Source organism: Lepus europaeus, chromosome 9, assembly GCF_033115175.1.
Source record: "Lepus europaeus isolate LE1 chromosome 9, mLepTim1.pri, whole genome shotgun sequence".
NCBI lineage: Eukaryota > Metazoa > Chordata > Mammalia > Lagomorpha > Leporidae > Lepus > Lepus europaeus.
Genome location: NC_084835.1, coordinates 8,797,948 through 8,823,344, shown reverse-complemented (window position 1 = coordinate 8,823,344; position 25,397 = coordinate 8,797,948). Strand labels below are relative to the sequence as shown.

The 25,397-nt window shown below is 47.8% G+C and overlaps 1 protein-coding gene across 3 annotated transcripts in view; it reads left to right on the top strand.

Annotated features, from left to right (window-relative positions):
• The window catches only part of VGLL4 (vestigial like family member 4), a 171,507-nt gene that overhangs the window by 113,803 nt on the left and 32,307 nt on the right, over positions 1-25,397 (top strand). For all 3 annotated transcript variants that reach the window (XM_062200459.1, XM_062200460.1, XM_062200458.1), the window contains one exon: positions 16,357-16,546. In XM_062200459.1, the coding sequence (XP_062056443.1) occupies positions 16,357-16,546 (190 nt within the window). The remainder of the gene's footprint in view (positions 1-16,356; positions 16,547-25,397) is intronic.

The window sequence follows — 25,397 nt, the reverse complement described above, 5'->3', positions numbered from 1 at the left end:
GTGCAATAAAGTATTATTTGGCCCTAGAAAGCCATGTGGTACTGACACAGTTAGAGCATGGGTGAGCCCTGGAGACAGGCTGAGTGAAGGAACCAGATACAGAGCCACTCTGATTGAATTGATATGAAATGTCCAGCCTGGCAAATCTGTGGAGACAGAAAGCAGATGAGTGATAGCCTGGGGAGAGGAGAACTGGGGAATGCTGATGGGTGTGGGGTTTCTTCTGGTAGAGGGGAGAATGAAATTTCCTAAAGCTAGATTGTGTTGATTGTTGCACAACCCCATGAGCAGCACAGACATCCTGAGTGGGACACTCTAAATGGGTAGATGACATGGCATGTGAATTCTGACCTTGAGTCTTTGCAAGGTTATTTACATGTGTGCATATTTGCTTATATTAAAATATTTTTGTGAAGTATTGTTACTAATATCACCCGATCCCGTGATTATTTGTGTGCTAAGTGTGTGAAGGACCAAGGGCATTCACCACTGAGCCCTGCAGACCCCAGTAAACCCCAGTGGCTCGTCTCAAGGAGCAGTCTAGCACTGTTGTTTTCTACATAATTAATATTAGCCGTCTTATAAGAAACAACTTGACATCATGCACATAGTAAATTAAGATAATTTTCAGAGAGTAAATTGTATGATGTGATAGGGAATTGGGGACTAGAGGTGACAGGCAAGCAACAAGGCAGGTGCTCCTTGCATGCTGCTGTGGGCTTCTAAGTATCTGCCAAAGTCTAGATTAATATGGCTTCATAGAAAGGGCTGCTAAGTGGGACGATCAGAGTTGAGTGGAGGGAGAATTCACGTGCTTGTGTTAAACTTTGGACGAATAACAAGGGTTTGTTATGGGGGGTGGGGCCTTGGAGTACTAGATCCTTAGGATGGCTGGAACCCCACCCATGGCCAATGGTGTTGATGATGGTGGTTTTCTCCCTTGAGCTGCTGCTTTCTCTGCCCTTGCTTCCTGCACCCCTAGATCCCAGTGGCTCAAGGGTGCTGAGCTGTTTTCTCACCTCTGTGCACCTGCAGGGTTTTGTTTATTCCTGTCACCCTCTGCCACCTGCCCTGTCCCACTGTGTGTTTGGCATGAAAGTTGAAGATGCGAGGTCCCTGGAGCCAGACCTGGACGTAACTCAAGGCTTTCCATTTCCAGGCCACGTGACCTTCAAGTTCCTGAGACCCTTTTTGCTGCCACTAGTGACAGTGCCTACTTTATAAGTAATTAGTATACCATAAATGCATGTTATAAAAAGCTTTTGGAACACCTCCCAGCCCAAGTAAGTGGTCCCCCACTTGTTAATTGCAGGCACAGGGGCCTCCCTCCTCTTTGGAGCTGTGGGTCTGGGGCTGTTAGTTCCTATAAGCTAGGTTCCAAGTGTTAAAGTCATTCTAGGGCATCTTAGAAAGGAGATTCGATTCGGTGACTCAAGGGCCCCTTTCATTGCAAGATGTTGAATGCCTTGTTGAGCTTATGTCTGCTGACGTTCTGTGTGTGGGAAGGAGCAGAGAAGGATGGGGTCGAGTATGTAATCCCCCATAGCCTGGTTTTGCTGCTTTACTGACTCTAAACCAACTGTGACCCTAGAGCCTGGGACAAGTGTGGAGGCCTTATTGCATTGGGGGATTGAAGTTAATTGCTAGATCTAGGATCTGAGAGTTCGGATTTATCATGTTACACAACTTAGGGCATAAGGAAATACTTTTACTTAAGTATCATTCTGTGCTGTTTCCAAAGGCAGCAGGCCTTGAACCTTACTAAGGTTTTTAAAATTGGAATTTCTACACTTGTGGAAGTGATACTGGCTGTTTTCCTTTGTGGGTTCCTTTCTCCTCTTTGCCTTTGGTGAAGAAAACGTGGACATTTGTGTTTCTGTGTGGTGTAACTGCTAGAAAGATGCACGGCTCTTGGAATGTCCCCTTGTCCATTAAACCCCCATGCCTCTGATCCTGGCTCTTGATGTCAGCTCTGCCAGCTCAGCTGTGCCTTTGAAGTGGAGCAAGGGCCTTTGATCTTCCATCGTTTTCACCTAATGACAGCCTGGCCTTTGATCAGCTCAGATTTCCTCTTTCTTTGGCTTCATAATAAGTCACTTGGAGGTAAGGAGAGACCCAAAAGAGGCCCCAAAACCGCCACAACTTTTAAGAGCACAATGGCTGGTTGACCTTCATATCTTAAGTAAATATACCCAAGGGGAGTTGGCCCTTCCTGGCCTCTCATTGATAAAGTTTGTTCATGAGTAAACTTTGAAAGAGAGTTAGGGTGAGGAGCTAAAGGGAAATAGAAATAACAAGCAACACCTCCACTCCCTATCCCCCAGCCCCCTCCCCCAATTTTAAGCTGCTTAATTTGGGACTAGTCCCCTCACCTTTCTGGTCCTGTTTAAGGATTCTCAGCGTGCTGAGAGACTGTATTTTAGAAACATAGAATTTTATGTGCTAATAGAGTATTTCTTTTCAGATTCTGTTTTATGCCTTCTCATTTACTGTTTACTAGTCTCTTGGAGCTTGGTAAGGACAGAAAAAGTTCTTGATTGAATGTAACTTGCAGAAGGATCTTAATCTTTCCAATTAACATTAAAATGAGAGCAACTTGTATATTCACTACCCATAAGTTATTTTTTGATACAGTTATTATACATGTATGGAATTAGCTGTTGGTCTCTCCAATAAGTCTCCAGTAAATGTGTTGAGACTTTCCAGCTAGTCAGCCTACTCTGAGACTTTATTTTCTTGTTGGAGAATGTAAACTTTTTGTTAAAGCTTCTTCTTCTTCTTTTTTTTTTTTTTTTTTTTTAAGATTTACTTTATTTATTTGAAAGAGTTACAGAGAGAGAAATCTTCTGTCTGCTGGTTCACTCTCCAAATGACCACAACGGCCAGAGCTGCGCCGATCCAAAGCCAGGAGCCAGGAGCCTCCTCCAGGTCTCCCATGTGGGTGCAGGGGCCCAAGGACTTGGGCCATCTCCTGCTTTCCCAGGCCATAGCAGAGAGCTGGATCGGAAGAGGATCGGAAGAGGAGCAGCCAGGACTAGAACCGGCGCCCATATGGGATGCCGACGCTCAGGCCAAGGCTTTAACCCACTGTGCCTCAGCACCGGCTCCGAATGTAGACTTTTTAAAATAACTCTGTAAGCTATAATTATCAAGTACAGTTTTTCCTTAAAAGAATTGCAGAGTATATCACATACTGTGAAAAACCCTACATAACTGTGTATTAGCCTGATACCAGCTTAATGAAGGGTGCCATGTTGTAGTTTATTGAAATTGTTTTTTTTTAAGTATGGATAGATTTCATCTGAGTTAGTTTTAAATTGCCATTCAGAAATTTTCTTGTATACATTGTTTCAGATGTTAATTTTTTTTATAACTCAGAGCTTACTTAGGAAACGTCTGCTGAGTGAATGTTAATTCACCATGAGTGATTGAAAACTCTTAGAACAACCCTGCCACTGAAACGACAGATACCAGTCTTACTTTATTTACATAATGAATTTTGTTATATTGAATTTTTCTTTCTCCATCAATAAAAATATAAATTTATTAGAATATTAAAAATTTCAACTGTCATGAAAATATGCATGTAGAGGTTAGAGTTTCTTAGGTTAACCTGTGGAACTTAAAATATGTAGGTATCCTGCTGACTGAATCTTTATTGTCCTGCTCCTATGTAGATAAGCTAGGAAAAAATGTAGCTTTCTGGGTTTTTCAGCTCAGACAGCTTCTCAGTGCACACGGAAGGAAAGATCAGCACTGAGTACTGAGAGAATCATTGGGAAGAAGGGGGAGGACAGCTGGTTTTGAAAAGGTCAGGGAAGGGACTGTGTGAAATACTCTCAGCTCTCCAGCCTTTCCCTGCTGTGTCTCTTACACCTGCTTCCTCTCACCTTCACTGATAGGCATGGCGCCAGTGATGTGCTGGGCGCTGTGGGTGGTGTCTTGCTCAATCCTTGAAACTGCTCTGGGGCTCTGTGGGCTCCCAATGCCACTGTCACATGGGTGGAAACAGCCCAGACGGTTGGGTCGCCACCCCAGGATCACATACAGCTGGTACCTGGGGGAGCAGGTGAGGAGTGCTCTCTGACCAGGTTGCTAGGCACTGTGCCCCTTGACCTTCCTGCTAGCTGGTTAAGATGGTGTCTGTGTGAACTTTGTTAGAGGAGGGGAGAATGTACTTGGTCCCATCTTCTCATCCTCAATATGGGCACGGTAGCGACCTGTTGCATGTTGGTAACTTTCCAGAAGTTCTCATTGAACTTAGATGTAGATGATACAGGCTCAGGAGGGATGAAGAAGCTGCTGGGATCACAGTGTTGTCTGCAGAGGCTTAGTGGTCAGGGCTGCAGAAGTGAATGGGTGCCTGGGCCTCCCTGGGCTGTGTACAGTGCCTACTCACAAGGTGCCCACTAAAAAGATATTCCCAAAGAGTGGGCCGGGGTAGGTGCTGCACAGAAGTTCACGGAAAGGGGCTTAACAGGCTCTCCCTCCACCTCCACAGTTCACGCTTAGGCATTCTTTCAGTTTCCCTCACTCTCTCCCCACCTTCCATCCTCCAGTGGTTAGTGGCTGATTCAAAGCTTCCGCTTGTTCAGAGCCCAATGATTCCCTCCAGAATCCCTTCAGGTAAAGACACAGACACAGACCCGAGATCTCCAGCCGTGGATGCTCACCCTGTCACATGACAAGAGTGTTAAGAGAATTTCTTTGGGTATTTTTACCAGGACACTTCACTTCTGAAGATCTAATACTGTTTCCTCCCATTAATTCCCCTAAGGGCCCCTGAAGCTCAGAGCGCCTCAAGAGGCCTGGTACAGCTGCTGCTGGGGTCTGAACATGCTGTCTCTGTGAATTCTTGTACAGTTCCCCCTTTTAAACACTTGTAAGCTCTGCCAGGAAGTGAAAGCTGCTAGCAGGTACCTAATTGCAATGCAGTAAAATGTTGTAAAAGTAGATATTTTGCAGGTAATTAAGGTGTAAAGAAATCTGACAGGCTGGAAGAGCCTTTTCCATTAAGGAGGGTTCTTGTGTACCTGGTATAAAAAGGTTCTTGGGCTGCCATTATCTCCTTGGAGCTCAGGGTCATGTGTGGGCTGTGTGAGGATGTGACTCGCTATACCCCTTGTCCCATGTTCAGGTGGACACTGAGTCCGTGTGCCCTCACTGGCACAGTGGGAGCTGGGCTTGTGCTCTCAGTGAGATCCAAATTGCACCTAAGTCACGTGGAACCCCCTGGAGTTGTGTCCAGCTACAGGCCCAGGAGTAGAGGACCAAGAATAAAGGTGGGGTGGTTATTAGGTCTCCCATAAGGAGACCAAGGAAGCAGACAGGTGTTGCATCGTTGTAAATCCCAGTTGTAAGTGAAAATCCAACCTGAAACCTAAATGGTCTTGGGTTTGTTTTTGTTACTGTTGTCATCTAAATTTTCTTCATACTGAAGTGATGTGCACAGTAAAGCCTTGTGATATTTCCAGTCAGGTGACACTGGTACATCCCTGGTTCGGTTGTAATGTTGGTGGGGTGAGTGAGGTGGCTGGAACTTTTTTGTTGCTTCAAAGACAAATGGTGTAGAACTTGCAGGTTACATGAATGGCCATGCATGAATGTGGTAGTAACAGTTGTTAAAATATCTTTTAGTGTCTTTTGATAATCGTATTAACCTTTTCAGTTTGTTAAAAACACTTTAGTGTGTGTTCACCGTGGATATGGAAAGTTAGAGACTGCTTATTTCTTTGTGTGTGTGTGTGTGTGTGCGCGCGCGCGTGCTTAAGTCCTTGGCCCTTATGGAATTGCCTAGAAACTTAAAACCAGAAGTGACTTGGGGTGTTACTCAGCCTTGACTTAGCAGCATTGATGCTGTCTGGAGAACTACTGTCCAGAGTAATTACCTGGTTTGAGGACAGGGCCCTAGTACATCTCCCTCAGGTATGGGAAGCTAAAGAATTTTTGGGAGGTAAAATTCATTCATCTGTTTAGTTACAGCAGTGAGAACCCAGGTCAGGTCGCAGCCCACCATCAAGGGTCCCTCCCCTAACCGGTACTTTGCGGGGGGGAACCCTCTTCTTTCCTTGTGTGTCTGGGTGAGGCACAGCTTGCCTCTGTAGTCATCCTCCCTGCCCTGTGGTGTCGACCTCCATGGATTCAGTCACCGGCAGTCGACTTTGGCCTGAAAATACTAAAAGGGATTTCCAGAAATAAACAACTGACAAGTTGTTAGTGGTGCATTGTTCTGAATAGAGTGGTGAACTATCAGGCTGCCTGGCTCTTTCCCTCCTGGGGTGTGAGCATCCCTTGGTCCAGTGTCTCCACACCATGTGTGCTACCAGCCTGGTCATCTCCCTGCAGTGTCTAGATCAATGCATCACCTGTGGTGCCGACATGGTGCTTGTGTTCCCATGACCTTTATTTCACAGTGGCCCCAAAGTGCAAGAGTGGTATTGCTGGCCGTTTACTTGTGCCTCAGATTAGCTGTACAGTGCTTCCTTTCAGAAAAAAGGTGACAGTTCCTAATACACAAAGAGAAGATCGCAGAGGTCGCTAAGGTCTACTACAAGAGCCAATCTGTTGGTGAAATTGTGAAGGAAAAGAAAATCCGTGCTCGTTTTGCTGTCATACCTGAATCTACAAAAGTTACTGCTACAGTGCCTGATAAGTGCTTAAAGTAGGAAAGGTGTTACAGGTTTGTATGTATACATATACATACAAGTGTGTATTGTATACATATACATACAAGTGTGTATGTATATGTAGGGAAAAACGTTGCCTGTGTGGGGTTTGGTCCTGTCTGTGATTTCAGGCCTCCGCTGAGGGCCTGGGAGCCCTCCTCCTCAGATGAGGGACTGCTCTGTGTATTTCTGCTGGTACCCAGTCATGGAGTCCAGTGTCTTTCGGTGGCCACCGTTAGTTTGCTCCTGGCCTCAGGTAATTGCAGTTGGGTTTGGCATTCGTGCCTCAGTGGGTATCGTCTTGGATGGGTGGAGGTCACCTTGGGTCAGATGGGTGGAGCAGACAGTAGCTACTTTACTTCCAAAGCTAAGAGCCATGTCCGAGTCTGACCTGGGTTGTAGCCCTGCCCGCTCTCCCTTTCTCCTTCCCTCTGTGCTTGGTGCCTGGGGCTGCCGTGCAGAATACCCAAGACTGGCTGAGGCAGCAGCTGTGCGATTCCCCTTCATCTGGGGACTGCCAGTCCAGACCCAGCTGCAGCAGGGTTGCTGCCTCCGAGGCCTCCCCTTGGCTTGTGAATGGCTGCATCCTGATGGTGTCTCCCTCTGTGTTTCTGTTCTGATCTCCCCTTCTTGGGAGAATGCAGTCATATGGGATCATGGCCCACCCTGATGACCTCTTCAAAGACCGTGTCTCCAACTTGAGCCATGCTCTGAGGCTCTGGGGGTTAGGACTTCAGAATAGGCAGTCTGTGGGGTGTGGCTGAGCTCTCTACGCTGCCTTGCCTCCCTCTCTCTGCCTTTCCACTCTCTCCTTCCCTTCCCCTCCTCTCCTCCTTCCTCTGCCTCAGCTGTGTTCCTCCCATTTCTTTTCCTCAGCTGGTGAAGAACATGAAACCTGGGAGTCCACTTCCCAGGTTGCGTTGTGTTTGCCAGCATGGTGACTGGGAACGGTTCACCAGTTTACCCAGCTACAACATGGACTGTCCTGAGGAAACAGCAGGAAAATCAGAATTATTTTTAAATGCTTCAAAATAACACTAACAAAAGATACAGGAAGGCTCCCAGTGTGTGATTATTTGGATTCCTTGATGATCTAGTTGAAAAGGTGTCTGAGTTGATGCCCCAGGCTTTACTATGTGTCATGAATGTCACCCTCCATCATGTCCTTAGCCTTAGCGGCCTGTGACTGTCTCACTTTGCTCTAAAGGAAAGACTTGGCCCTGCTCCAGGCATCCCAGGCAGGGCTTTGGATCCTGCAGAGCTGCCCCGAGGACGTCTCCTAATGTGAGTTCAGGCCCTGCTGGTGGGGAAAGGGCTGGGTCACAGCGTGTGGGCAGGACAGACAGTGCGTCACATCTTCTGTGTGCTGGACTGGCCCCGTTCATCACGTTGCCTCACAGCCCTCCACACACCGGAAAAAAACCAACAGAATGGGCTTGCCACAAGCTCAGCTGTGTGAAACAGGCTGACTGCACAGGGTCTTCTCCCAGCTGCTGTCCCCAGAACAAAGATGTATTTATTATCTGACAGAAAATGGAGAAGCACGGCTGCCAGGGCCTCTGCCCTGCACAGACCCTGCCTGGCATTGGCATGGTCATGGCTGTGAGATGTGCATATGTACTTCTTTATCATCAGCAGGGATATGTCAGGGTGGAACTGGAACAGGGTCAGATGGGCTGCAGGTAGGGTAGCCCAGACACTTGCCTGGTGGACAAGGCTATGATCTTTGAATGAGATTTTCACATATAATAAAAAGAGAGTGGGAGGGGTGCCACAGAGACTCTTGGCTACGGCAGAGGTGTCAGTTGTGGAATGAGGCTCTGTCTGCCAAGATGCGGAAGATCTGCCTTCAGAGCTGGAGCACGGCTTTTCCCTTCTGCGTCTTCATAAAGACCTTTCACGCTTCCCCGTGCTCTGTGTGTTCTCCACATGTCTGGTGCTGGCACTGGCTCCCTTTGACCTGAGCGAACCCATTTGTCCCCGGAACCCAGTCACTGCCTCATCTGTGTATAGAAGGTCTCAGCATTGGGAGTTCACCCTGTAAACTTCTCATCTGCATTTGGTGGGGTGGAGTTTACCCACATCATTCTCCCCTTGTCAGAAATGAGTGCAGCTGGGACACGGACACTGGGAATCAGGAGTGCTTCGGTTTCTAGTGAAACTTCCTCCAGTCACAAGGAGGTAGTGATTAACTAATCTTGACCAATTTTATTAGCTACAGAGACTTCGTTGAGTCTGTTTTCTTTTTCTCCTTCCATGTAAAATGTGATCTGTAGGAGTTCGGTTAAGTGTTTCTCAGTCAGCAGAGCCCAGGCAGGCTGTGTAGGGGATCTGACTGAGCCATTTCACTTCCAAGGTGCTCTTCAGTTATCTCGAGTTTGTGTTCTGCTAAGGAAGAAATCATCCTGCCCATTAAAATAGACCAAGTGATTAAAAATCTTCAACCTCTTCAGTATTAAAATGTAGGAAGCAGTGGGGATCTTTGTGGCCTCCCCTTGGAGCTATGAGCCTTCTGCCTTCTCTCTTGACTTTGAAAGTAGAATTGCCGGCCGGCGCCGTGGCTTAACAGGCTAATCCTCCCTTTGCGGCGCCGGCACACCAAGTTCTAGTCCCGGTTGCCCCTCTTCCAGGCCAGCTCTCTGCTATGGCCTGGGAAGGCAGTAGAGGATGGCCCAAGTCCTTGGGCCCTGCACCCACATGGGAGACCAGGAGAAGCATCTGGCTCCTGGCTTTGGATCAGCGATTTGTGCTGGCCGCAGCGGCCATTGGAGGGTGAACCAATGGCAAAAAGGAAGACCTTTCTCTCTGTCTCTCTCTCTCTCACTATCCACTCTGCCTGTCAAAAAAAAAAAAAAAAAAAAAAGAAAGTAGAATTGCCTAGTGGTATGTCACTTCAGAGAGCTAAGTGATCCTTTTTTCGTTTTTCTTTTGAAATTTTTAACAGTTTGTTAGAGAAACTGATGAAGAGCATACACCCCTGAAAGCACTCCCATCTGCTGGCTCACTCCCCAGATGCCCACAATGGCTAGAGCTGGGCTAGGGCAAAGTTAGAGCTGGAAAGTCAATGCAGCTCTCCCATGCAGATGGCAGAGACCTGGCTACTTGAGCCGTCAGCCCTGTCTCCCAGGGTGCACATTAGCAGGAAGCTAGAATCGAGAGCAGAACTAGGAGTCAAACCTTCTCCTCTTAAGGGTCTGGATATTCCAAACAGCCTCTCATCCACTAGGCCAAATGCCAACACTGAACTTTTTTAAAAAAATAAAATAAATATATGTTGATTCTTGTGAAATATTGGGCCAAAATCTTTGCTTATCTTCATTTGGATAAAATATTTTAAAGAGTATTTTCAGTTTGTTGAACAGGCACCATGGCTGAAAACAGCACCGGAATAATCTTGGTATATATTAAGTATTTTTCATCAGTCACATACACCCAGGTCAGATCACTTCCTTAAGAAGGCCAAATGTGGGCCGGCGCTGCGGCTCACTAGGCTAATCCTCCGCCTTGTGGCGCCAGCACACCGGGTTCTAGTCCCAGTCGGGGCACCGATCCTGTCCCGGTTGCCCCTCTTCCAGGCCAGCTCTCTGCTGTGGCCAGGGAGTGCAGTGGAGGATGGCCCAAGTGCTTGGGCCCTGCACCCCATGGGAGACCAGGAGAAGCACCTGGCTCCTGCCATCGGATCGGCGCGGTGCGCCGGCCGCAGTGCACCTACCGCGGCAGCCATTGGAGGGTGAACCAACGGCAAAAGGAAGACCTTCCTCTGTCTCTCTCTTTCTCTCTCTCTCACTGTATACTCTGCCTGTAAAAAAATAAATAAATAAATAAATAAAATAAAACAAGAAGGCCAAATGTGTATGTGGTAAAAATTGAACTTAAAATTGTGAGTTTTAAAAAAACAGAAACCCATTTCAAATTGAAAATTGTTGTTAGGCCTACTTGGGAAACTTGAAGTGCTGGGTGACTCAGCTCGCGTTTCCCTTCTGTTTGTGTTTCAGAGAGAGGCAGAGATCATCTTTTCTCCTTTTTCACTTGCCAGGCCTCCGTGAAATTTAGAATACATGACAGGACAATAGGAAAACAGTCTCCTCCACCCCTAAGGGAAATTGCTAGTGGGGATGTGTTTTCTGGATTCAGGGTTTATGGAATTCCTACTGTTGATGTTTTAGACATGACTTGGCATGGCCTTCCACTGATGTGGGCACGCACTGTGGTTAGAATTGGGGCTGTGAATTTGTAGGACTCCTGTGAACCTGAGTTCCCTGTAACCCTAAAGGTTTCTCAGATACAATCTTTTAACTTTAACAAATAATATTTAAAGGTCACTCATATTTAATATTGTAGAGAGATGTAACTGGTGGCATTTGTCTAACAGTTAAGTGTGGAAAAACTTGAGAGAGAAGAGGGTCTGACAGTCTTGACATCTGTGTCATTGGCGTAGAGACGCGGTCTTGTGTCGGGAGTGAGAAGTTCCAGGTCACAGATTCCTCACAGGTACTCACAGAACCACTTCTCCTAGTTCGTCACAGGTACTCACAGAACCACTTCTCCAGCATCCGCTTGCAGCCTGACCTACTCAGTGGCTCTGTTCCAGACATTTTGGAGGAACAGAACTGGGCAGTATGTGGCCTTTTGTGTCTGGCTCCTTTCACTTGGTGACCTATTTCCAAGGTTCTTCCACATTGTAGCATAAATCAGCTCTTTCTTTCAGGGCTAATACCTGGACAGGCTGCAGTTGTCATATTGGCCCTGGATTGTTGGGTGGTACTGCTATGTGTGCCTATCTGTGGACACATGTTCCTGTGTCTTGGAGAGGGACCTGGGAGTGGAGTTGGTGGGTCGCATGGCAACTGTGTTTAACAGACTGCTGCTCGCAGTCTGCTCAGGTCTTCAGCCCCACAGCGGTGGAGGAGGGCAAGGAGGGCTCCCACTGTTGTGTCCTAACCGATGCTTGTTATTTCTGTCTTTGGGTTTTCTCCATCCAGTGTTTAGGATGTGGCACCTCACTATAGTGCTGGTTTGTGCTGGCTGGTGGCTTTGCGCCTCTTACCATGTACTCAGGAGCTTTCCTAGTTTTCTTTTTCTTTCTTTCTTTTCTTTCTTTTTTTAATTTGACAGGTAGAGATACAGACAGAGAGAGAGACAGAGACAAAGGTCTTCCTTCCACTGGTTCACTCCCCAAACGGCCACTACGGCCAGTGCTGTGCCGATCTGAAGCCAGGAGCCAGGTGCTTCTTCCCCGTCTCCCATGCAGGTGCAGGAGCCCAAGCAGCACTTGGGCCATCCTCCACTGCCTTCCCAGGCCACAGCAGAGAGCTGGAATGGATGAAGGGCAACCGGGACTAGAACTTGGCGCCCATAGGGGATGCTGGTGCCGCAGGTGGAGGATTAACCAAGTGAGCCACGGCGCCGGGCCCCCCTTTCCTAGTTTTCAGTTGGGTTATCTAATTGTTGAGTCTTAAGAGTTCTGACATAAGTGTGTTCCTGAGTAAATCTGTGAAAACACCTTTTTCTGTGGTGTGCTGTAACCTGCCCTCCCTTGTTTATTCCTCTGTTGGTCTCCTGAGCAGCTCCTGTGTAGGAGGTATGGAGCTCTGCGTGCTCCTGTGTCACTGAAGACTCTTGCTGTTTCAGGATACGTAAAACGAGTAGGAAGGGAGCATAGTGATGAACTTGTGTCCATGTTCATAGGAAGGGAAGGTGACTTTTAGGCCCAGGAGTCAAGAAAGACAGCCTGAAGAAAGTGGAGTTTTAATTGGCCTTTGCAGGGTGAGCCCTGTGGCATCCAGTCTAGTTTAACATTTAGTGCTGAGATTTTCAGGACTCAGAAAGATGGCTAGTAGGAAAGAAGATCGAAGGGCTGGTGACGTGGCACAGCGAGTTAATGCCCTGGCCTGAAGTGCTGGTATCCCATATTGGCGCTGGTTCGAGACCCGGCCGCTCCACTTCCGATCCAGCTCTCTGTTGTGGCTTGGGATAGCAGTGGAGGATGGCCCAAGTCCTTGGGCCCCTGCACCCACGTGGGAGACCCAGGAGAAGCTCCTGGCTCCTGGCTTTGGATTGGTGCAGCTCTGGCCATTGCGGCCATCTGGGGAGTGACCATCAGATGGAAGACATCTCTCTCTCTCTCTCTGCCTCTGCTCTCTCTGTGTAACTCTGACTTTCAAATAAATAAATACATCTTTAAAAAAAAAAAAAAAGAAAGAAGATCGAAAAGGTAGCTGGGGCCACCTGTTTGGTTGATTTTTAGAGACTTGTTTATTTGAAAGGTATAATCATGGAGGGAGAGACAGAGATAGCTTCCATCTTTTGGCTCACTCCCCAAATGCCTGCCAACAACCAAGGCTGAGGCAGGAGCCAGGAACTCAGGGTCTCCCACATGGGTGGCAGGAACCCAAGTTCTCGGGCCAGCATCTGCTGCCTTCTCCAGGTACATTAGCAGGGAGCTGGAACCACAGTGTGGTGTGGTGAGAATTCAAACCAGGCAGCCCAGCATGGCACGCAGGTGTCTCCTAGCTGCTGGTTTTGAGTGCAGGAACAAACTGGGCAGGATCTTCTAGGTGACCGTGAGCCGCCACGGTGGGGGTCAGGATGGGTTGACGAGCTGGGAGCGACGAGGGGAGCTAGACCAGATGGAATGTGTAGGGTGATGGGGAGGTGTTCCCTGAAAGCTGCTTTCCTGGGCTTCTCTTGTGGGGACAGACATGTGCATTAGACAGCAAAAAGGCATGGAGTCCTATGAAGTCCTTGGATCTCTTGGTATCCAAATTTATTTGACCATGGGTTCACATGGTTTTTTGTTTGTTTAAACATACAACATCCAAAGTTCATACTTGAAATATCACTGTCTTAGTTCAGTAATGTTGGTTGGTCACTTGACTTATAACAGTTTCTAAGGACTGGAAAGAATGTCAGGCCTCAGCCAGTCTCCTCGTTGTGGGCAGCCCGGAGGAGAATTGCATGCTGCTGTCTACCTGTCTTAAGGAAAGAGAATCAGATTAGAAAGCCAGGTCTTGGCCGGCGCCGTGGCTTAACAGGCTGATCCTCCGCCTTGCGGCGCCAGCACACTGGGTTCTAGTCCCTGTTGGGGCACCAGATTCTGTCCCGGTTGCCCCTCTTCCAGGCCAGCTCTCTGCTATGGCCTGGGAAGGCAGTGGAGGATGGCCCAAGTCCTTGGGCCCTGCGCCTGCATGGGAGACCAGGAGAAGCACCTGGCTCCTGGCTTCAGATCAGCGAGATGCGCCGGCCGCAACGGCCATTGGAGGGTGAACCAACGGCAAAAAGGAAGACCTTTCTCTCTCTCTCCTCTCTCTCTCTGTCCACTCTGCCTGTTAAAAAAAAAAAAAGAAAGAAAGAAAGAAAGAAAGAAAGAAAGAAAGAAAGAAAGAAAGCCAGGTCTTGACCCTCAGACCAAACGTTCTCAGTTCTGCTTCAACAACTTTAGCTTTCTTTGCTACATAACCACCAGCAGCCACTCCTGAGATTACACCTGGTTGCCCTTTGCCCTGTTACTCTGTTCTAAGCCACATGCCGGCTGCATGGTGTTCATCTGATGGGCACGGCACAGAGGTTCTGAACTCCTGTTAGCCTAGGGGGTCACTCTGTGTTTGGGGGCACAGTTTTCTCATCTGTCAGATGGGTGGACAATACAGATGAGCCTCCTTGGGCCCCCATTCCAAGATGCTGCTCTGCTGCGAGGTTCATGTACCCGCACTCCAGGGACCACCTGCCATCCTTTCTGGCTCAGAAACCTCCAGTGTTTGCAGATCTCTGATTTCTTTGCCTTTTAGACATGTGTGCTAGAGTCTTAAAAAGCAGTGGTGCATCCATTTGAACTTCAAGGGCAACCACACGGTTCTGATGAGAGTGGGAATGGGGAGTGAGGTGGGGGTGTCGTTCCTTACCTGCATGCATACTTCTGTGCAACACCATATGCTGGAGTTTCTGGCCACAGTCCTTGTCCCCCAGAGGCTTCAGTTTGTTGCTGGGGAGGTTGTTTTCTGTAGTAACTTGAGCTTCTGTGCAGCTGCCATCTGATGAAATTCTGACCAAATCTCAGGGGTCCCCACGGGGCTGGTGCATCCCTCCTGCCAGAGGTGTTGAGAAAGCCAGGCAGCGGGTGTGAGCTCCTGGGGTGTCATCAGGGCGCCTGGAAAAGTACTACGGGCCAGGGCTGCTGTAGCCTCACCCTGGGGCATCCTTTCCTCTCTGGGGGAGGAGGCCGAGATGGAAGGAGAGGGATTTTTGGAAAGGTGCTCCCTCATTTATCATACAATCAAGATTTACATGTTTGCGTTTTCAGTTTTTTATTTTTGTGTGTATGTGTTTTACTTGTCACATAATAAAACCAAAAGTTACTGAATAGAATGTAGAGGCCTACCAAAATCATGCTGCATTTCTAAGCCTTCATGCCAGCACTAGGCCTGTTCTTCAGGTACCTACTTAAGATGGAAAGTTCCAGTTTGCTACAGGGCCAGGATCCTTAAAAGAAATCCTGACTGGAGGTATATTGTGGGTCCCTGTGTATTTGCTGGTTTCTGTTTTGCTAACCATATTGGCAAAGTTTGTTGTTTTTCTGGTAAACACTGAGAAGGCCCTTCCCTTCCCCTCTCCCTGACAAAATGCTGCTTGTGAAGTGTCTGTGGGAAGCCACTGTGGAACCTGTCCACACATCTGTGATGATAGGAAAAGGCGAGGGAGCAAACAAAGGCTGCTTTTTTTTACATCCCACAGGTCCTCAGACTGAGTTGACTTGGCCCCAACACTGCTCCTACATTGGTGCAGCCTCAGACCAACATGAATTGCACAACAAAAGGGTCATTATTTGTGAAAAATCGAGGTGCCCCCCTCCGTGATGACTTTTGGAAAGTTTGAAGTTTTCTCTTAAAATAATTATTCCTTTTATTTCCCATAACTTTTAGAAGATGTGGCCTTTATTACTGTTAATACACTGTGCTTTTTAAAAATTCATAATGAGGCAGTGTATAAAGCCTTTTCCAGCAGTTGTGAAACCTAGGCCATCAACTGCGCAAAGTGAAGATCCTCATCTGAATGTGTCACTTTGAGAAACGATCTGAGACCTGCACTTGAGTGCTAGGCTTGTGAAAGATTACACGTAATATACAGAGTACTTTGAATTTGCAGTTTTTTAGTGTTCTCTAAGAATACAATGTTTAACAATAAAAAGTGTCTATTTGTCTTAGCTTCAGGAGTAAGCATATGAACTGTTAGCTCATAACTTTCCCGCATTCTGTAGTGTGGCCAAAGTGTGGCAGAAAGGTGTGTGTGTGTGTGGGGGGGGGAGTAAGTGGGTTTGGCTTGGGGGCTGAGTGAGTTCCACTCAGTCCTTCTCTCTCCCAGGTACCTAGTGGAGGATCCACCAGGCAGGGGGCCATTAGTGTGTTCAGTGGACTTTGGAGATCATTAATGGCTAATACTTTGTTCTCCTCTGCTGTTTGCTGCTTTTCGTGTTAAACTCTACCCCAAAGAGCGATTGTGCTAGAAAACCGTGTTGATGTAAAATGTCTCATGCTTGGCAGCTAACGTGGGTGCAGACCGAGCTCGGAGGATGGCAGGCGTCCCGACGCATTGCCAGAAACTTTCCACTGGGAGTAGTTTTGCAAGGGGCTGAGCCAGGGGACTGGGATGGGGGTGCTTCTCCTGTCTGGTGACTCCATCGTCTCTCTCTGCATAGGTGAAGCTGCTCTCAGGGGAGAGCCCAGAATGCAGACCCTTCCTGTGGCCTCTGCCCTCAGCAATCACCGCACCGGTCCTCCCCCCATCAGTCCCAGCAAGAGGAAGTTCAGCCTGGAACCTGGCGATGATGACCGAGACTGTGAAAATGACCATGTCTCCAAGATGACACGCATCTTCAGTCCCCATCTGTAAGTCCCCATTCCAGTTTCGGTGGTTTGTGGAAAGATACTGGTTTGTTTCTCTGTACCTCTGCAGCCCTTTGTGTGTTTTCCCTGTGAGAGTGAGCGTTCGCTGAGAGCATGTCAGGGTGGCTGTCTGAAAACCAGGCCTTTTCTCACCTGTGTACACTGCTGTTGTTGGGGAGCATCTCCATGTGCCAGAGAAGAAAGTAAAGCTAGCACCTCACAGACCGCTGTGTAGTTCCTTAGATAGAGCCTAGGTTTGTACCCGCTAGGACATCTCTGTTCGCACCTTGTGTGCCCATGGTGTGGACTTGGGAACCTCCTCAGGGTTTGGAAAGTAGCTTTGCATGTTCATAGCTAGCGTTAGCCCCAGCGCAGGCTGGAGAATCAGTCTTGGTGCCAGGAGACTAGGTGCTGCTCCTTGATCTGCCGTCAGACTCTGCTCTCCATCATTTTGACACAAGTTGCCTAAACTCACTGGGTCTGTCTCCATATTTGCGAAATGGACCAATTAAAACTCAAGATGTTTAACATGACCATGTTTCTCTAATGCCCCCTTCCCCTGGGGAGCAGAATTCACATTGCTGCGGGTCCAGGACTGGAGAGAGTGGTGTGGCCCCCACAGCTGTGCATTGTTGGCAGTGATTAGAGACATGGGTCTTAGCAGAAATGGTGTGGTCTCTGGTTCTTGGAAGGAGTAGCTTTCTGCATCCAGGTTCAAAGGTTGTGTTCCCTATTTGCCTCCCCCCCCCCGCCCAAATCCAGCCTGTGCACATGTTTTGCAGTCAGCCAGGATTCTGCCACCCAGGGTGGGGGTGCTGCTGCTTGGGGCAGGAAGGTACAGCTGAGGTTCCTCTGGAGACCAAGTGCACCCGCCACCTCCGCACAGCACCCGCATTCCCTGCGTTCCAGTGGACTCGGACTGTTGTGTGACATTGACAGAGGAATTTATCCTCAAATAAATCACTGCAGTTAGTCAGAGGCTGAGCCTGCAGTCTGGGCCCTGGCATCTGCTGCCCTCAGGAATCCAGCAGCAGGGCCTGCGGGACAATGCGCCCTCCCAGGCTGGGAGAGGCTCGCTCAGGATTTGTGTCCCCACTGCTCAGCTGTTTGAAGTTCCTCCTTTGATTACTTATTCTTATTCCCTTCCCCTTCCTTCCCCCAAACCCAAATAAGAGACATAGGTCCTGTTGTTTTTTCCTTTTTTTCTTGAGAGTGGTGGCCTAGCGACTGTGTTGTGATCTCTCATGCTTTAGTTTAAATCTTGAGTCTGCCTCTTGACCCCTGGGAGGTCTTGCACAAGACACTTGATCTGGGTCCAGTGTCCCTGTTTGCAGAACAGCACTGATGATGGTTACTCTGTGGAACTGTTGAGAGCCTCGGTGGTATCCTGCACAGAGTGCCTGCTTGGCACAGTGCAGCGCTCCGCTGCTGGCTGCTGTTCTGTTGTTGTTGATAATTCTGTCTGTAAGGTGCAGCAGTGATGATGCAGAGAATGAGAAACTACAAGAGAACTGACGAGAGTGCATTTCAGTCAGTGCCTGTGCTCTGGTCTCTCTCTCCTTCGGGGGCAGGGCAGGGAGCAGTAATGGCATCTTACCCACAGGATTATTTAAAGTGCTCAGTGCAGTGCCTGACCAGCAGTCAATATTTAGTATTCTGCCTAAGACACCATTTGAATGCTCAAGCTTTTAGAAAGTTATTTTGTAACTCCTTGAGTAATTACAAATATAACCTTGTGGTATAGGTGTGTGATGACCCTATAAATAAAGGAATTGCTACATTTCATGTACAGCTCACAACTGATGTCATTATGCAAAGTTGTAGGAAAATAGAGTGGGTTTTGGGTTTTTTCCTTCCAGAAAGTTCTTCTATTATGGTAACACACCCATATCATAAAATTTATCCTCTTAACTGTTGAAAAGATTTTCTGAGTTTTGTTTTGTTTTAATGATTTATTTACTTATTTGAGAGATAGAGTTACCAGCAGAGAGAGAGAGACAGAGATCTTCCATTTGCTGGTTCACTACCCAAATGGCTGCAATGGCCAGAGCCAGGAAGCCAGGAGCTTCCTCAAGGTCCTCCGTGAGTGCAGGGGCCCAAGCACTTGGGTCAGAAGTGCAGCAGTTGGGACTCAAACTGGTACCCATATGGGGTGCCGGTGCCGCAGGTGGAGGCTTAACTTACTATGCCATGGCACCAGCCTCAGTGTTTTGATTTTGAAACATAATAATTGTACTATGTATTTGTGGGGTACAGTGTTGTCGGGGTCTCAAGTCCGAGGCTGGCCCCTGACCAGCAGGGGCCAGTACAGACTCTCCCCAACAAGGCATGAATGGGAAGGGTAAGGTCGACGGGTGATGAACACACAAGCACCCGTGAGTTCTGTCGAAGCAGGAACCGCTTTATTGAGGAAGTGTACAGGCTTATAAAGCTTATGAAGGACATGCGCAGTAGGGGAGCCAATCAGTGAAAAGGTCACGCAGGCATGGGTGGACCACACACAGGCGCACCTTAAGCAAAATATAGGGATCACGCACTGTCCACGTGTCCGGAACTAAAGCAGACCTATCCCTGCTGGTGGTCTGATCTTACGTAGCTTAACCAAGGCAGCCACAGACATGCCCCTCGAACATCCCCCAGTCTCCACGTTGTAATGGAGATTTTAGGCAATGCCCAACACAGTGTGATGTTTTAATTCATGCATATATTGTGTAATGGTGGAGTTAGGGTAATCACTCACCTTAAACATCTCCCATTTCTGTGTGGTAAGAACTTGGAAAAAGAGGGAAAAAGAGAACATTGTGGAATAAAAGGTGCGTTGTCACGGATTGTCACCCCTCTCTGTACAGCGACCTCACCATCACTGTTCACCGCGGAGCTATGACATTGGACTTGGCAGTGTTGAACTCTAGGAGGAAAGGTTGTTCACTCTGGCCACCCCTGGAGGACTGTGTGGTCTGGTGCAAGCTTTAGGAACACCAGCTATGTTCGTGGTTGTGCTGAGAGCTCCAGGGCAGCTGTCATCCTCGGGTTGTAGGGAACCCTGCAGTGCTGTTGGCTGAGCCTGATGACATGTTTCCTCTTTGGGCTGCTGTGTCTTCCTCCTTTTTATTGACAAAGGCTGAGGAGATTTCTCTAAAGATTCTGTTATTTGGGCAGAAATGGCCTAGTGTATTTGTATTTTTAAGGACATTACAAAATTAATATTGTGCCTTATCATCCTAGATTTGTTAATGATGTGTAATGAAGACATGTTTATTTTTATCACTGAAGAAGCCACAATAAATTGGGGAAAGGAGTGTTACTGAACAAGCTTGCGCAGTGGCTGCAGGGACCCCGAGGACGTATGCTGAGGCTGCATTTCAGTGTAACCATCGTGTGGAATGTTTTCCAGTAGAGAGATGCAGCTGGAGTGGCTTGGACAGAAACTATTTCAGCCGATTTGATGTGGGTGGGGCAGGAGAGAAGAGAGGTTTTCTTGGAAAATTTCAGGTCCCGGCCTCTTGCTCTAGCCCCTTACAACCAGGGTCATGTGTTGTTAACTTTCTTGTTAATAAGGTGGTCCTGAGAAAGTTTTTTTTGCTTCTTTGGACCATTAATGTCTGTCCGGAGGATGAGAATTACTTTGCTAATTGGGAGGAAAGTGGATTAAGGATTGGTTAGTGTGAAGTGGGATTTTTCTTGAGGAAATGTCAGTAATTCTTTCTAAGGATTGGTAAAGAATGATGGGTAAAGAAGGTGTCTCCTTTTTCTCCTGTTTTTTTTTTTTTTTTTTTCCCCCTTTTTCCCTCACGTTGCTTTAAGTCCCCTAAGTCCCTTCAGCTGGCTCCTGTGTCTTTGTTACATACTTAAGGTTTTTTGTTTTTTTGTTTTGTTTTGTTTTTTTGTTTTGTTTTTTGACAAGCAGAGTTAGACAGTGAGAGAGAGAAACGTCTTCCTTCTGTTGGTTCACCCCCAAATGGCTGCTACAGCCAGCGTGCCATGGCCGGCGCACTGTGCCGATCCGAAGCCAGGAGCCAGGTGCTTCTTCCTGGTCTCCCATGCGGGTGCAGGGCCCAAGCACTTGGGCCACCCTCCACAGCCTTCCCGGGCCACAGCAGAGAGCTGGACTGGTAGAGGAGCAACTGGGTTTAGAATTCAGTGCCCCAACCAGGAGGATTAGCCTAATGAGCTGTGGCACTGGCCTGCTTAAGTTATTTTTAAAAAATTACTTATTTGAGAATTGCAGAGAGAGGGCCCAAGCACTGTGATCCACTGTTCCACTTCCCAAATGCCCACAGTGGGCAGGGAACCAAAGCCAGGAGCCAGAAACTTGGTTCTGATCTCTCGTGGTGCCAAGAACCTGTCTACTTGAGCTTTAACTGTGCCTTCCAGTGTGGTCACTGGCAGGAAGCTAGAGTTAGGGGCCAGGTATTCAACCCTGGCTAAGCCAGACTCCCACCCGTGCTTCCATTATCTTGTTTCCATGGCTGTTGTTGAGCACTTTCTTGTTTTTAGCAGACAGGGTGTTCTGAGTTCATCTGGTAACCCACCTGGCCTGGCTCAGTCATGGGTTTGTCCACTTTCCCTGGGGATGCTTGCTCCTTTTAGTGGGGCCAGTATTTGAGAGCTGGGGCCTGAGTATGCAGGCTATTGCTGCTGTTCTTGTGGTGTTACAGAATGTTACATGGTAACCTGCTATTACTATGCTGTCCTTACTTCTAGACTTGAGTTGTCTAATAGGATACACATTAACCACATGTGGCAGCTTAATTCTAAAATTAAACAAAATTGAAAATTGCTCAGTTGCAGTAGCCTTGTTCTAAACTGGGTAGCCACCTTTGGCTAGTATCGGTTGGACCATACGGATGGAGAATATCTCCACCATCCCAAAATTTCTGTTGAGCAGCCCTGGGATGTGTCCTGAGTTGCTGTCCGCACTCCCACATGAATCCAGCTACATTCAGCAGTTCTTCAGCCTCACAAATTTTTATTTGTGTCTCTCTTCTCCCCTAGTTAAGAACCCTGGTTCCCAACAATGTCAACACATTTTTCCATGGCTCAGTCCTATGGCACAGAATTGTTATGTCCATGACTTGACAAAACAAGGCTACTAAAAAAATTACAAGATGTGTTGTATGTTGGCAGTGTTTTCTTCTGTACTGGGGTATAACAAAATACCATCTTCAGAAGTTACTCCCTTCCTCTGTCAGTATTAGGAGTTGGGTCATGGGGCTGGCGCTGTGGCGTAGTAGGTTAAGCCTCTGTCTGTAGCTTTGGCATTCTATATTGGCGCTGGTGCAAGTCCTGGCTACTCTACTTCCTATCCAGCTCCCGGAGGATGTCCTGGGAATATAGTGGAAGATGGCTCAAGTGCTTGGGCGCTTGTGCCTAAGTGGGAGATCTGCAGGAAGCTCCTGGCTCCTGGCTTCAGATTGGCCCAGTTGTGGCAATTTGTGGAGTGAACCAGCAGATGGAAGACCTCTGTCTCTGTCTCTCCCCCCTCTCTGTAATTCTGCCTCTCAAGTAAATAAATCTTTAAAAAATAAATAAATAGGGGTTGGGTCATTAATTTCTGTGTGCACTTTGAGATTTTTTTTCTGTCCTTGTTGATTGGCTTATTTTTGAATACCTAAACCATTAATTTGTTTGCGGAAGTCAGAACTCTAGTGAGCAGTATACCCAGAGAAGGGTTGCTCCCTGTCTCTTTCCTCCTTTCCTCTCTCTCCCTGTAGGTGAGCATCCTTCTTGGGTTTCTTTTTGGTAAGTTGAGCAAATACACAAATGCTTTCTCATTTCCCCCTCTTTCTCTGTGTACTCATTTCATTCTACAGTATGTTGTGCAAATCTTTCCACCCATCTCCTCTATGTTTACGGCTGTGGAGGGCTCCATTGCTTGGATGAGCCAGAGTTTGTGCAGCAGTCCTATGTGTTTGGACATTTAGGTAATTTCCAATATCTTGTGATATCTCTCGTATTTGCAGTAGAATAAAAACTCTTAGGATCGGCATTGTGGTGCAGCAGGTTAAGCCACCACTTGGAATGCCTGTGTTCCGTATCATACAGACACATCATATACATAACATCTCTTGTGTTGGTCTACTTCCTAAGTGGCTGGGACTGAGTCCAGACTACTCTGTGCTTCCAATAACAGTAATTTTGCTAAAGTGCTTAGGAGGAAGTGGGTAATGGCCCAAGTACTTGGGTTCCTGTCACCCATGTGGGAGACCCAGAGTTCCCAACTCCTGGGTTTGGCCTGGCTCAGTGCTGGCTGTTGGGGTTATTTGGGGAGTGAAGTAGCAAATGGAAGATTGCTCTTTGTCTCTCCGTATCACTCTGCCTTCCAAATAAATAGGTAGATAGACAAACAAATACTTTTTTAAAAATATTTATTTATTTATTTGAAAGAGTTACACAGAGAGAGGAGAGGCAGAGGGAGAGAGAAAGAGCGAGAGCGAGAGAGAGAAGAGAGAGGTCTTCCATCTGATGGTTCACTCCCTAGTTGGCCGAAATAGCCGGAGCTGTGCTGATCTGAAGCCAGGATCCAGGAGCTTCTTCCAGGTGTCCCACACTGGTGCAGGGGCCCAAGGACTTGGGCCATCCTCTACTGCTTTCCTAGGCCATAGCAGAGAGATGGATCAGAAGTGGAGCAGCTGGGATTTGAACCGGCGTCCATATGGGATGCCGGCACTGTAGGCCAGGGTGTTAGCCTGCTGCGCCATAGCTCCATCCCCACAAATAAGGTTTTAAAATAAGAACTTGTGAAGGCAACTGATGCAGTAATAGTATGCAGAATTCATACTGGTTCTGGGACTTGCTGTATGGCTGAACTGTTGAGTCTCATAGATTATGCTGGGCACTGCCCCGTCACAGTGAGGTGACCCTTTCACACGAGTCGATTGTCCCCTGCCTGTCTTTGTCAGCTCTGTTTGGCAGAAGCAGACACTGAGGCTCTGAAAGAATATGTCCAGAATATTGGAGCTGGGATTCACCCTGTCATGCGTGACCCCTAAACCAAGGATGATTTGATTACATGCCAGTTGTCTCTTCCCTCAAATCACATGCAGCTTTAGAGATCAGTGTCATGTACTTGATGCCTCCCATGCGTGGCTCATGATAGGGCTGGATTGTTTTTGTGTTGAGTTGAGTGGGTCACATCTACCACCTAGAGGACTTGTTCTTTCAGCTTGTATGCTGGCTGGAGTAGGCCCTCTGTTGGTGATCAGAGTTTATGTTGTGTTGGCCTGAGAAAGCTCATGCAGGGGTTAAAGCCATGGTTACTGACCAGCCTGTGCTCTCACTGGCTGCCTTTGCCATTGTGCATTTGACAGTGCCTGGTGACTGAAGGAGGGGCTTCTTGTGGGTGAGGCTTCCATATTGTGGACATTGTCCTGATGGGCCCAGTGCTGTCTCTGCTTCTGTGACCTTGGTTTTCCTGTGGGAGCTCAGGCCCCCAGGGTAGCAATTCTGCTGCTTCCTCCATACTTTCCACCTTGGGGTATCTGCTTCCTTTGCTATTCCCTTTTTCTTGTCCTCTTTTGCTTTCTTCTTTCCCCTACCCCCATCATTTATCCTTTCCCCCAGGCCCTAGTTGCTTGTCTCCGTAAGGATGAAGAGAAAAAGTGGGGAAAACAGACACAAACCAGTAATTCTTGGAGTTAAACAGAAGGTAGGGGGAAGACTTTGAAATCAGTTGCTGGGTATTTAATGGAAACTTTGTTAAAAACCTGTTTATATAGAGAGAGTGAGAGAGATTTATATATATCAGTGTCTTACATATGTGAGAGAGATTGATTCCTGGCTAGGATGGAATCTGGGCTTTTCCTCTGGGTTTTATTTTTTTAAGGAGTAGATTATGTAAGTGGGGCCTTGTGTTTGGGGGCATCTCTGGCTTTTTGTGGCTCTTCTTTTTTTTAAGATTTTATTTATTTGAGCGGTGGAGTTACAGACAGAGGGAGAGACAGAGAGAAAGGTCTTCCTTCCGTTGGTTTACTCCCCAAGTGACCCCATCGGCTGGAGCTGCACCGATCCGAAGCCAGAAGCCAGGTGCTTCTTTCTGGTCTCCCATGCAGGTGCAGGGTCCCAAGGACTTGAACCATCTTCTACTGCATTCCTAGGCCACAGAGAGCTGGATTGGAAGAGGAGCAGCTGGGAGTAGAACTGGTGCCCATATGGGATGCTGGCGCCGCAGGCGGAGAATTAACCTGTGCCACGGTGCCAGTGTGGATCTTTTCATACCTTTAGTTTGGAAGGGTGTGTGTGTGTGTGTATATACATATACATACACACACACACACACACATATGCATTCCCAAGAGACTGTTTGCTTCATAAACTCCATGAAAGTGAAAGAAACAATTCCTCATTTCAACTTAGAACTGAAAAGAAGTCAGATTAGAACTGACTCCAGAGGCGCCGGAACCACGGCTCACTAGGCTAATCCTCCTCCTGCGGCGCTGGCACGCCAGGTTCTAGTCCCAGTTGGGGCGCCGGATTCTGTCCCGGTTGCCCCTCTTCCAGGCCAGCTCTCTGCTATGGCCTGGGAGGGCAGTGGAGGATGGCCCAAGTGCTTGGGCCCTGCACCCCATGGGAGACCAGGAGAAGCACCTGGCTCCTGCCTTCAGATCAGCGCGGTGCGCCAGCTGCAGCGCGCCGGCTGTGGCGGCCATTGGAGGGTGAACCAACAGCAAAAAGGAAGACCTTTCTCTCTGTCTCTCTCTCTCTAACTGACCACTCTGCCTGCCAAAAACAAACAAACAAACAAAAACAAACCTGACTCCAGAGGAGATGGGGAAGTTGAGGTTGTTGTAGTGCTGTGAGCCTCCTGGCAGCAGAGACTGCCAGAGCAAGAAGTCAGGTGTATTTGTGATAGAGC